General features: G+C 43.8%; 1 protein-coding gene across 1 annotated transcript in view; it reads left to right on the top strand.

The window, feature by feature from the left end:
* Window positions 1-12,500, top strand: part of lamc3 (laminin, gamma 3) — a gene marked incomplete at both ends in the record, with an annotated part of 114,877 nt that overhangs the window by 88,425 nt on the left and 13,952 nt on the right. The window contains 5 exons of the mRNA XM_080847483.1: window positions 5,414-5,602; window positions 7,024-7,275; window positions 9,700-9,853; window positions 10,081-10,223; window positions 11,000-11,178. Coding sequence (XP_080703609.1) covers window positions 5,414-5,602; window positions 7,024-7,275; window positions 9,700-9,853; window positions 10,081-10,223; window positions 11,000-11,178 — 917 coding nt within the window. The remainder of the gene's footprint in view (window positions 1-5,413; window positions 5,603-7,023; window positions 7,276-9,699; window positions 9,854-10,080; window positions 10,224-10,999; window positions 11,179-12,500) is intronic.

Here is a 12,500-nt window from a genome sequence, read left to right as displayed (position 1 = left end):
TAATCAACCAAGCACAGAGGCAAGGGCGTAGGTTTGCATAGGGTTGGTAGGGACTAGTCACGACCAAGATTTGGGAAAGACAAAAAAGTCCCTACCAATATTTTGTTAATTTGAGAAAAAAATATTTTGCACAATATATTTGCAAACTCATTCGTATTATTATCAATACAATGTTCGTCGCCCAGAAGAGTTATAAATACATTTCTAAGTTTTCCAATGCGCCCTCGAGCCTGTGAGACAAGATGCTGTCATTTAATTGGCTGAAGTGGCAGAGTCAGAAACACTACGTGAATCCTGAAAGAGTGCTGCTAGTCTGATACGGTAAGCTACTAAATACGCCAAGAAATAATAACGCCTCATATCAGTATTTCGTTTGGTCTCAGCATTGATATTTTGACCCTTTTGTGGTCTTTAGATAGGGAAAAGACACCTAAAAAGAAAAGAGATGCCAGAAGTGTTTTCCACCCATAGAGTAAGGAGCTATCAAAAAGCCCAGGTCGCTGTTAGTTAGTTGGAAAACTACCCATGCTGCGAAGCTGCTAACCCTAAATCGCCACCCATTGTATAATGGAAACATGTTTTGAAAGTTGTTAGTGTGTAGACTAGAGCATGTAACTTTTGCTTGCATTACATCTCGTCTTGTTAAAGCCAGAAGGATAAGCTACCCTACCCTACCCTAGTACCAGCAGCCTAGCAACTCATAATAAGGGTTTTTACGTGGGCATCTCTTTTCGAGACCTAAAAAATGCGTCCGGCCGGGATTCTATACACGTCCGGGATTTTGCCTTAATAACAATCTAGTTATTACGTCCGTACAAGTTTTGGAAAGGGTATCGCCCTTCTTCCGCGAGCTCTGACTGTAGAGAAATTTCATTGGTGGACCGCTTTCCCAGAGTTGTCAGATAGGATAATCATCCTCCAAATACGATCATTTTGAGTCTCTGATAAGATACGCCATTTCCAATCTGGCAAAACTAAGCACCTTGCACTAGTTGCATCGTTTACAATAGTAGGCTACATGACATCCAAAAATTCCGTTGCGGGAGAGGAGTCGAAGTGTCCTCTTTTTTCACAAACTCAAATCTGGTCACCCTATAAACAGGTAGGCCTATATGTTCCTAGGATAATAAAACTATCTTCGTTCCCTGTAATGTCTCGACCAATGTCAACTAAGCATGGTTAGTGTCTATTAAATTGATGAATTGTTGTGCAGGAAAAACAGCAGCCTGAAGCTACAGATGTAGAGCAGGGTGATGATTAATCAGCAAAAGGGGTTCAGATGAGACGTTGAATTGTCCATTTTGGTAAAGATTGCATTCAAATGCTGTTTTTTAAAGGTATGTTTAGACAATTTTACCAATGAATGTAATCAACCACACTGGCTATTTTGAGAATACTTGTAGGTAGTAAAAAGGTGCAATAAATTGGGATGCCCAAATGTATGCAGCATATAATTCATGAATACATTATTGCATTGCACTGCAATCCAGATGATGTAGGCTTAGTACAGCTCCATAAAACCTGAACCAATTACCTACATATTACAAATGAATTTCAGAACAAACAAATGCACTGCATGTACTTCTCATTAGGTCATTTTGTTCATTAAGGCAATATTTTGAAATGCATTCAGGAAACTAAGAAATCCAGTGCAGATGTAGTGCAGGTTAAGGAAGAAGCAGCTGGACCATCAGGGCTTCAGATGAGGTCTTCTCATGTTTGGGATATCCAAAAAGGACAACAAAAACATGTGATGTCAAGAAATGTGGAGAACGTTTAGTTTTTTATTTAAACTAAGGGTTTATTATTCTTATTATGTTTAAATCAGTTCCAAGTTCCACAAGTTAGTACACAAATGTTAATATATTCTAATAAAGTTTGCCTGTTAAATATGACATCAACTACATTTTTTAATTTATGTTGGGGGTGGGGGGGTCTGCCGGGAAGTGTCCCTACCAATGCTGAGACCAAACCTACGCCCTTGCACAGAGGCCCTACGCTTTACATTCTCAACTCCCCAGACTGAACACTGCTTAGCTTAGGCACATCCACTCATGAAATCATTGAGTGTTTAAAGTGGATGGGTAATAATGGTTTTAAGCTAACGTTTGTCCCATTGTTCAGACGTAAGTGCTTGGTTTTGGGTGATGGATGGCACTGAATTAGTCAGCCCACTGTAGAAGCAATAATGATCTTTCGGTGGCACTGCATGCTTCATTAGGTATCTGCATAATTACAGCGCAAACTAATGGACTTGACTCTCCTGCGGCTCCTTTGTTTCTTAGCGGAGGGGAAACCTGTGTGTGTTATTAGCCCTAGAATTGTATTTGCCACTTAGCTGGTCTCGTTTAAAAATAAGACCAGAAGATAAAGGAGAAAACAAAAGGATAACCAGAGTCAGCATGCTACTGGAGCAGTTAACGAGGAGAGATATAGTGTGTGAGTGCAACAGATCAAGCCTAGTTCTGCTGCAGAGTCTGAAGCTGTCTGTTTAATGTGTGTGTGACACAGGCGAATGTCTTTTGTAATCAGTATTGCCAAGTGGGCTGTTTCTCCTCATGTAGCTGGTCAATTGCAATAATGATAATTTAATCATTTCCCATTTTCTTGGGTGTTGGTCTGGTCCTTAAGATCGTCTGATTGGCTTCGCCTTCAAGATTAGATGTATGTGTGTGCGTGTGTGTGTGTTTCTTCCAGAAGAGGAAAGAGGAGAAACTTGTTAAAAAAAAAATCTCAAAGTGCTTTGGGGTAGATTTGGCAATGTCACCTCAAAGAATTGTCTCTGATTGTTTTTGTTGGCTTGAGGGTGAATTCTGACCCATAGATATTTTATGTTCAGTCTCTCTATGTCCTGTTTGTGGTGAACATATGTTGCGCAACATCAGTTTGCACAACAGCAGTTTCTGTGAACCCTGCTTGTAAAATGCAGCCACGACTCCTACAGTAAAGACAAGCTGCCACTGGCCGTGTTTGTGAAACATAAGGCACATTGCACATATTCACTAAAGGGAAGTTAGGCACAGTTTGTGGCTGCTGGTGATGTGTTCCCAGTTCAAAGTGTCAGAGAAGAGTTGTGACAGAGAAAAATGATTGGATTCACTAATTCACTCATTTAATCATGTATTCATTCACAAACCATCCATCCATCTCTCCGTCGTTTCATTCATTCATTCATTTTTTCATTTATTCATTCAGTCCCTCGATTACCTGTACAGTCACACACACCCCTTTAATTCATTTATGCATTCATTCATTAACTCATACATTTAGTAAATCAGGTTGCAGCTGTGTTTTGCTTTATCGCCATGTTGTCATGGTAACCGTTGACCTTAAGGAAGTTGTGAGGTGTGAGGATTTCGCTCCGTTTTTCTCTAAGTGCTGCTTGGTAGGAGCTTATGCTTAAGATTCCTGTCATGTAAGCGTGTCTGTCTGTGTGTGTGTGTGTGTTTATGTGCCACTGTGTTTGAACTTAGCATTGTATCTCTCTCTTTCTCTTTCTCCGTGTGTGTGTCTGTGCATATTTTAATTTGATTATATTTTGGGTGAAAAAGTTAAATTTGTCCTTCACACAGCTGCTTATCATTATTTTAGTCTCAGCCATCTATGTCACAGGCACACACACATACACAAACATAGGCATAGGCACACACACAAACTAAATTAATCCATTTATGTCTGCCCTATTGATTAAATATTTATTAGCACTTCTCAGTCAATTTTCAACTCAACATTTTTGTTCTTTTCTTCAATATCAGCCTCTCCCATCCAAGCAGGCTGCTTGTGGGACTCGGCCTTTATCAAATATTGCCAGGGAGTGGAGTATTTCATTGCGGGGCAGAGTGGCAGTAAATCGATTAGAGTGGCCAAAAGCGGTGGCGGGCTCCTGGAGGAATATGGACATGAGGAGTAGCCATGAAGAGATTGCATGTGTGGAGGAGGGTGGTGAGGATGTCTCCAGTACGATGCCAGCCAAATGAGTGTTTGCGGGGAGGACACGAGCTTGGTAATCTCCTTCACTACAGGGGGATTGTGCTCGACTTCTTGAAGGTCTTCTGAACCTCATTCATGTCTTTTCTCCCACTTTTCCTCTCTCTCTCTCACTCTCTCCCTCTCTTTCTATCCCTCTGACGTCTATGCTTAGCGTCCCTAAAGCAATTACAATCTAGCTGAATTTAGATTCCGATTTTGCAGTTCTCACTTTGCAGTTCTCTCTCTTTCTTGCTCTCACTCTCTCTCTCACTTCTCGCACTCTTTCTCTCTCTCTCCTGTGTCTCTCGCTCTCTTCCATCGCAGTTACACACTGCCTCCTGCTGGCCATAAACTGTAGTACATGCCATGCCCTGGATCTGTCAACTGAGCAAGTCAACACAGTGTTCACTCCTCCCTGTGCATGGTTTGATGTGTGTGTGTGCGTTTGTGTGTGTGTGTGTGTGTGTGTGTGTGTGTGTGTGTGTGTGTGTGTGTGTGTGTGTGTGTGTGTGTGTGTGTGTGTGTGTGTGTGTGTGTGTGTGTGTGTGTGTGTGTGTGTGTGTGTGTGTGTGTGTGTGTGTGTGTGTGTGCGCGCGTTTATATGTGTTTGGTCCCAAGAGTGAGTGACACATCGCATGTGCATGTGTGTAGAGAAACGGAAAGACAGAGGTGAATCAATGAATCAAAATGGATTCTGTCACTCCCAATTGCATGTTCTGGGCTGCTTTTTTCGTGGAAACTGGCAGGGTGTGGAACTGCCTGGCTCTGAAAGTGGCACTGGAGGCTTCAGCCGTAAACATTCAGCTGTACAGAGAGAGCCTGCTAGGGATCCAATAGTTTGAAGACTGTCAGACTGCCTTCAAAAGGATCATGATCCCTACTTTCATTTCTCATATCTTGATCGGCGCTGGTGCCTCATTGAGCTTTGTATTCTTCTGTGTGTGTGTGTGTGTGTTTGTGTATCAGAGAGAGAGAGAGAGAGAGAGAGAGAGAGAGAGAGAGAGAGAGAGAGAGAGAGAGAGAGAGAGAGAGAGAGAGAGAGCGTGTGTCTGAAAATAGTTATAGTCTATGAGAAAATGAAATATAAAGAGAAAGAGTTTGTGAGAGAGTGTCTGTCTGTGTGTGTGTGTGTGTGTGTGTGTGTGTGTGTGTGTGTGTGTGTGTGTGTGTGCGTGCTCTTTTTTGATTGGTCAAGTGTAAGGGTAAGCACTGCATGAGTGTGAGAGAGATGCAGAGAAGGAACGAGTGAGTTAGAGAAGAAGAGAAGGGATGTAAGTCAGCATGTGTGTGTGTGTGTGTGTCTGAGTTTGTGTGTGTATGACAGAGAGAGACGGTTAAGATATAAATAAAATTAGACAGTGAAGTGTGTGTGTGTGTGTGTTCTCTCATGCCCTCACCCAAACACACCAGCCCATGTGTGTATGTGTTTGTTTGTTTGTTTCAGGAGTGTGCACCTGCACAGGCTTCACCACCGGACCAACCTGTGAGAGATGCCTGGATGGTTACTACGGCAATGCCTTGTTTGGCAGTTCCAGAGACTGCCAGCCTTGTCCCTGCCCAGACAGTACCAGCTGCGCCGAGCTACCCGATACAGGGGATGTGGTCTGTACCAACTGCCCCGGTGGCCAGAGGGGTGAGTCAAACATCTCTTACCACTCAGCTAAAGCAGAGAAGAGGAGAAACACACTTCCACCACCCTCAAGCAGAGATGGAACATTTTTGAGTCAGATAGTTAAAAATAATTTCCATCTACTTAAGAAGGTGATTTGTTTTGCTACATTAGCCCCTTCCCTTGTGCTAATTAGCCAATGTTCGTGGTTACCTCGGAGGCCCAAGGATGACTTTTAATTTGTGACTGTGGACTTCCTTCACCATAGCACTTTGAACTCTGCTTCATACTAATTACTCCGTTTGAAATGGTCGCCTCAAAGAAACTTAGGTCTTTTACTGTCCACAGATAGCCAGGCGCTCCTCTCCCTCTGAAAGGAGTAGAGGTAAAGACTAAGGGACGGGGGTGGGGGGGCTCCACACAGTTAACACGCTCACTAACATCTCCTCTCTTCTTCTTCTCATCACTCTCAATAACAAACCACAGTCTCCAACCCCCCCCCCCCCCCCCCACCCACCGCCTCTAAAATACATCTTCACTTGCCATCATTCCTGGGGGGGACATGTTTGATGACAGTGCGCTTAAGTGAGTTTAGTGGTGGCGCTTGGCTCAAAAGGATCCATAATTACCAGGGAAGTGAACAGGATTGTGTGTGGCTTTTAAGACGCTAGCTTTTGTCAGGGGAATAGTGGCAGCAGACTGCAGGTAATTGCTTTGACAAAAGTAAGTGATAATTGCATTTTGTTATAGAAGAGGACACAAGCTGCGCTGCCGCTGGAGATGTGTGTGTGTGTGTGTGTCCTTCTGTGTGTCTTTCATTGTCTGTGTGTGTTTCTATCTGTATCTTTTTGTGTGTGGATGTCCTCCTTCGTCAATTTAAGCTCATTCTCTGTGAAAAAAGTTCAAGGCACAATATAAGTGCTCTCATCCATCTCCTACAATTAATGTGTGTGTGTTTTTGTGTGTGACCACCTGCATTTCCTCTTTACCACGTGACTCACACACATCTCTTCCTTTCCCTCTCTCCCCCTCTCATCTTCCCCTCCCCTCTCTCCCCTACTATACCTTTGAGTTACATTATAACACTAATTGTCAATGTGTCTAGGACCAGACGTGACCTTTGAACAACTGACAAGAGTATACATTGGGTATTGAGACCATAAAAAGCAGACACAAATAAGCTTAGCTGTCCTTCTCGAAACACCTAAAACCTTAATTAAACCTTATTAAAAACACCCCTCCCCATTCTTGTATTTCCATGTAAACATCAATGCATTTCCAGAGTTACTTGCAAAACTCCACAGATATGCATCTTCATCAGTATGGGTACTGTGCCCTAGACTCTGGTTGTGTTAACACCTAGCTTTAGTTGTTTTCAGGAGTTTGAGTGCTACACACAGCCATTGTTCTCGTGTTTTGAGGTGTCTACCTCCTTTGATTGACAGGCACCAGGTGTGAGATGTGTGAGGACGGTTTCTATGGTGACCCACTTGGACGGAGTGGCGTTGCGCGTCCGTGTGTGAGGTGCGAGTGTAACTCGAACGTGGACCCGAACGCAGTGGGTGTGTGTGACTACATGACAGGACGCTGTATAAAGTGCCTCGGACACACCACGGGCGAACACTGTGAGCGCTGCCAGCCTGGTTACTACGGCAACGCCACAGACCTGGACCGCAACCCCTCTCAGAAGTGTAAACGTGAGTATGCTACCTGGTATGTGTGTGTGTGTGTTTGTACTGCACGATGTAAAAATGAGCTGTACAATGGACATCCAAGGACATGGAATTAATTAAAAGGAAAAACAGATTCAAGTCAAAGTCGAGGTAATGTATGACAAGCTCCAGAAAAATGGCCTCAGGCAGTCTTCTTTTTTCAGTGCTGGGAAATGTTTGTGTGTGTGTAGCGTGTGTGTGCTTAGCGTGAGTGTGTATGTGTGTGTTTGTGAGTGTGTGCTACCTTCTGTGTCTGTGTCTCCATAGGTGTTAGCTTTATTGTTTGTGTATGTATGCATGTATGTGTATGTGTTTGTTTATGTGTGTTGGTGAATTAGTGGATTGACTGTGTGTGTGTGTGTGTGTGTGTGTGTGTGTGTGTGTGTGTGTGTGAGGCCTCTGGGAAGTTTGAATTCATTTTTATGAAAGTGCCATTAGCGTTTCCACAGGGACTGCCTCAGAGGGGGAAAAGGGAAAAGAACATTTTGTTTTTCAAGGAGCTTAAAAGTTCAGAACTACAAGGGCACTAAATCACAGATTAATATCAGGGCGAGGCGGCCACTGGGACCACTGCAGGTGTGTGAAACAGAGGACACAGATTTCACATCAGACCCACTTTAATCCCCTCCAAGATGACAACATCGCAGAGAGCCTGCTTTGTCCCTGCCAAACAGGCCAGGGCATAAATCTTCCCGTAGTTAACCTAGTTATCCACAGGCAGTGAACAGGTATGAATCAACATTGCTAATCTCTGCAATTCTGGAAAAGATGCATGATATTTTGGCATGACTGCTCTGAAGTAGTGTTGTGTGCACACGATTAGGGTATTGGATTGGCTTAAAAAACATCAAGATTGTCTCTGTTGATAAGCTTATTGGGTGGGACATAGTTTGCCGCAAGTTAAACTGTTCTCTCATTACATAGCCCAGGTATTTAACAAAAGCTACATTTCTTATCTTTGTGCCTCATACCTTTGCTCAAAATAAGTTGAAACCACCCCCACTGGAGTTAAAAGTGTCCCTCAAGTTTTCCTCAGTTATCAGATAACTCAGTATGTCTGCTTTGTGGACTAGAAAAAAAAAGTTTGTGGCTTTTACACAGTGGAAATGCACCATAAGATCTGTCCCCAATTTGGCATGGCATACCACTCAACTGCTATCTAGGAACCTTTGTTGATGACCCTCACTAATTATCACTAATGTGAAGTGTGTTTATAATGACTCATCATGGCGAGCACTTCCTGAGAGCGTTAATGGATACATACAGAAAGATACAGAGAGAGAAAGAGGGGGAGGGGGAGTGGAGAAAGAAGAATGGATTCACATTTTGGGGGGTCATCTTTTTCTAGTCTTCATGCAGTGTGGCTGCAAATGAGATCTATTCATTTCCTGCCGTCACCAGAGTGACAGGCGTATGAGGGAGTGAAGGAGATACTGTAGAAGCAGCGGTAAAAGACAGGAGAGATTTAGGGGCAGAGTGTGTGTGTGTGTGTGTGCGTGTGCGTGTGCGTGTGCGTGTGCGTGTGCGTGTGCGTGTGCGTGTGCGTGTGTGTGTGTGTGTCTGTGAGAGAGAGAGACAGAGAGTGAGAGATGGGCCGAGTAAGAGGAAGAAAGGTAGAGAACAAAAGGGTTGAGAGATGGCGAGAGGAAGAGGTAGAAAGAGGTACTTTCTCATCCTGTCAGTCTGTGCAACATGAATTGAGAAGATACATGGGCTCTGCAAAGACACCTGTCATAAAGATCTGGCCTTTGCTCTATAGAAAATAAAGACATAACTGTGTTTGTCAGCTGATGTGATAGTTTGTCAGAGTGTGTGTGTCTGTGTGAGTGTATATGTGTGAGAGAGAGACACAGAAAGGGGGAAGGATCCAGTCTAAATCCCTGGCATACCAGTGTGCACAGAGGTGTTTATGAATTAGAAATATTTGTGTGGGCGTGTCTGTGTGTGTGTGTGTGTGTGTGTGTGTGTGTGTGTGTGTGTGTTTCAGTCATTCTGAAATGCAGGACGAGAGAGTCTATATTCTTTATTTCTGTTTTGAAAAGAGTGAAAGACCTTGCAAAGTTGTGTATGGAAGTACTTTGTTTTCAACTGGGCCTGCTACACTGTTAAAAGTAATTCATCAAAAAATAAATAGTTTTTTGGCCACTGGATAACTAAATAGACGTGTAATACCACAGGGAAAGTGGACATTTATATATCAGTATGGCAATACTAATGAGCATCAAACTCCTGACGTTGATATGGCTTAATGCTGGTGTTGGTAGTTGAGGCATCAGTGGAGGCTAGTTGGCCTGTGACCATCTAGTTAGTGTTGTCTAGCTGGCTGTTCCCTTTATCTTGAGCACACATGTTGTTTGAAATGCAAGTGTGAAGGCCTACCGTTCATTTGTGTTTGTGTTGTTTTCCCAGCATGCAGCTGTAATCCTGCAGGCACCGCTGGGTCCGCGCACCAGTGCCACCCCATTTCGGGCATCTGCCAGTGCCTGCACGGCGTGACAGGACGCGACTGCAGCCAGTGTGATCCAGGCTTCTTCAACCTGCGTCCAGGCCTGGGCTGTGAGAGGTGCGTTATGGGTCATTACTTTCGGAGGTCATTCCTGCTCGCATCAATCTCAGTCTAATCGAAGACCTGGATTGGTGACCATGTCAGTAATCCCCAGCCTTAATCTCTTTGGATTAGCCTGTCAAGGGCACAAGTGGACAGAAAGACAGGCTTGTGGCTCTGTTTTATCCTCAGGATTTCAGCCCGGTCTGAAACTAACCTCTCATCTTTCTCTTCCCTTTGCTCAGATGTAACTGCAATCCCATTGGTTCCTCCTCGCCAGCCTGCCATCCTATCACAGGCCAGTGTGTGTGTCGTGTGGGGGTGCAGGGGATGCCATGTGACTCCTGTCGTCTGGGGTTCTTTGGTTTCTCATCCAGAGGGTGTCGGGGTACAGTATGACTTTCTTCAAAATCACACCCAAGTCAGCATGGATAAGTGCAGATAATTGTCGGGTTACAGTATGACATCACCAAAAACACACCAAAATCAGCATGGATTGGCGCAGTTAGGTGTCGGGGTACAGTATGACATCATCAAAAACACCCAAATCAGCATGGATTAGTGCAGTTAGGTGTCGGGGTACAGTATGACATCACTTAAAAAACACAGAAGCCAGCATGGATTAGTGCAGTTAGGTGCATGAGTGGACTGATTCAATCCATCCAATCCAATCCAAAGGTGTGAAACTGCATGAGGTGGTAAATAGGGAAGAGTGGACTGAATAAATACAATGGTGGAAAACCCATCAAATACTTACAAACGTCAATGTTCAAATATCTGGCTGTCTTAAGAGAAAAATAATTAAGAGTTCTCAATGTCTGTGCAGCCAAAACAAAACATCCATTTAACATCAAGCGAAACATAATTACAGAATTTAATGACGAAAAAACAAAGTGTGTGTGTGTGCTTATGCGGGTTCATCTGCAAGTATGTATGACCCAAAGATTTTGACTTTGTTGTTTTAACTCTCCCCCCCTCTCTCTCCCTCCCCCTCATATGTTTGCAGTAATGTAAAGTTTTGAAGGATTTAATGAAGGAGTGTTAAACCTCTCTCCCTCTCTCTCTCTCTGTATCTTTCTACCTTTCTCTCTGTCCTCCTCTCCTCATTTCTCTCTCATTCTGTCCATCTCTCCTCCCTCTTTCGCTTCTTCTCTCTTTCCACAGCCTGTAACTGTGACCCAATGGGCTCCGTCTCCATGCAGTGCCATGGCAACGGAACCTGCCCCTGTCGCCAGGGTTTCGTAGGCTACAAGTGTGAGAAGTGCGAGCTGAACTACTTCCAAAACCGAGACACACACCAGTGTGAGGAGTGCCCTGTGTGTTACAGTCTCATCAGAGACCAGGTAGGGGTGTGTGGGGGGGGAGGAGAGAGAGCTGAACTACTTCCACAGCCGGGACACACACACACAGAAGAAATGCCCCATGTGTTACAGTCCCATGAGGCACCAAATAGCTTAGTGTGTGTATGTGTGTGTGCGTGTGTGTGCGTGTGCATGTGTGTGTGTGTGTGTGTGTGTGTGTGTGTGTGTGTGAGAACACTTCATAGAGAGGGATCTCAGAGTAGAAGTTTCTGAGTGCTTTAAATTCACTTGGTACATGTATGCCTCGCTGGTATTTCAGACAGCAATGTGTTCAGAGTGGCACCCTGTGGTCACTGCAGGACATAGGGACTTAGCTGTCAGCTAACAGTTACAGTAGCCATGTCAGAGCAACAGCTATCAGCTGTCAGCTCACACTAACAGTAGCCATGTCAGAGTAATGGCTATCAGCTAACACTTACAGTAACAGTAGTCATGTCATAGTAACAGCTATCAACTTACACTTACAGTAGCCATGTCAGAGTATCAGCTAACACTTACAGTAACAGTAGTCATGTCATAGTAGCAGCTATCAACTTACACTTACAGTAGCCATGTCAGAGCAACAGCTATCAGCTATCGGCTCACACTAAGAGTAGTCATGTCATAGTAACAGCTATCAACTTACACTTACAGTAGCCATGTCAGAGAAACAGCTATCAGCCAACACTAACAGTAACAGAAGTCATGTCATAGTAACAGCTGTCAGCTAACAGTTACAGTAGCCATGTCAGAGCAACAGCTATCAGCTATCGGCTAACTCTAAGAGTAGCCATGTCAGAGAAACAGCTATCAGCTAACACTAGCAGTAACAGAAGTCATGTTAGAGTTATCTTACAGTAGCCATGTCAGTGTAACAACAGCTATCAGCTTACACTAACTGTCTCTATGTCAGAGTAATACTAATAAAAACAAACACACACAAACACAAACAATTAACAATACAGAATTATGTGCATACTTGTTCATGCACAATATGTCTCACTCTCTGGGAGTACCTCAATTTAGCATGATCTAACAGCTTTTTTTTTAATCTATCAGTGGGCATAGAAAAGCTCTTAAATCCCGCTGAGAACCTAACTACTTTCAGCCGGAAAAGACACCTTCTTCTGTCAAAGAGTAGGTGGTAAATGAATCGATGCTTTGGTCTGGCAAGCACAATTTGGTGTAAAGCACACCTGCTCTGCCTGCAAAATGAGAAAATTCAGCGTGGAGATCGTTATGGAAACAGACTTTCAATTTTCACCACCCATTCACCTATGATCCTGTGGCTCCAGTCACCATATACGCCTACATCCCAGCAGCAG

The sequence above is a fragment of the Sprattus sprattus genome, assembly GCF_963457725.1.
Source record: "Sprattus sprattus genome assembly, chromosome: 11".
NCBI lineage: Eukaryota > Metazoa > Chordata > Actinopteri > Clupeiformes > Clupeidae > Sprattus > Sprattus sprattus.
Note: the sequence above shows the minus strand (reverse complement) of the source record. Positions and strands in the feature narration are given on the sequence as shown.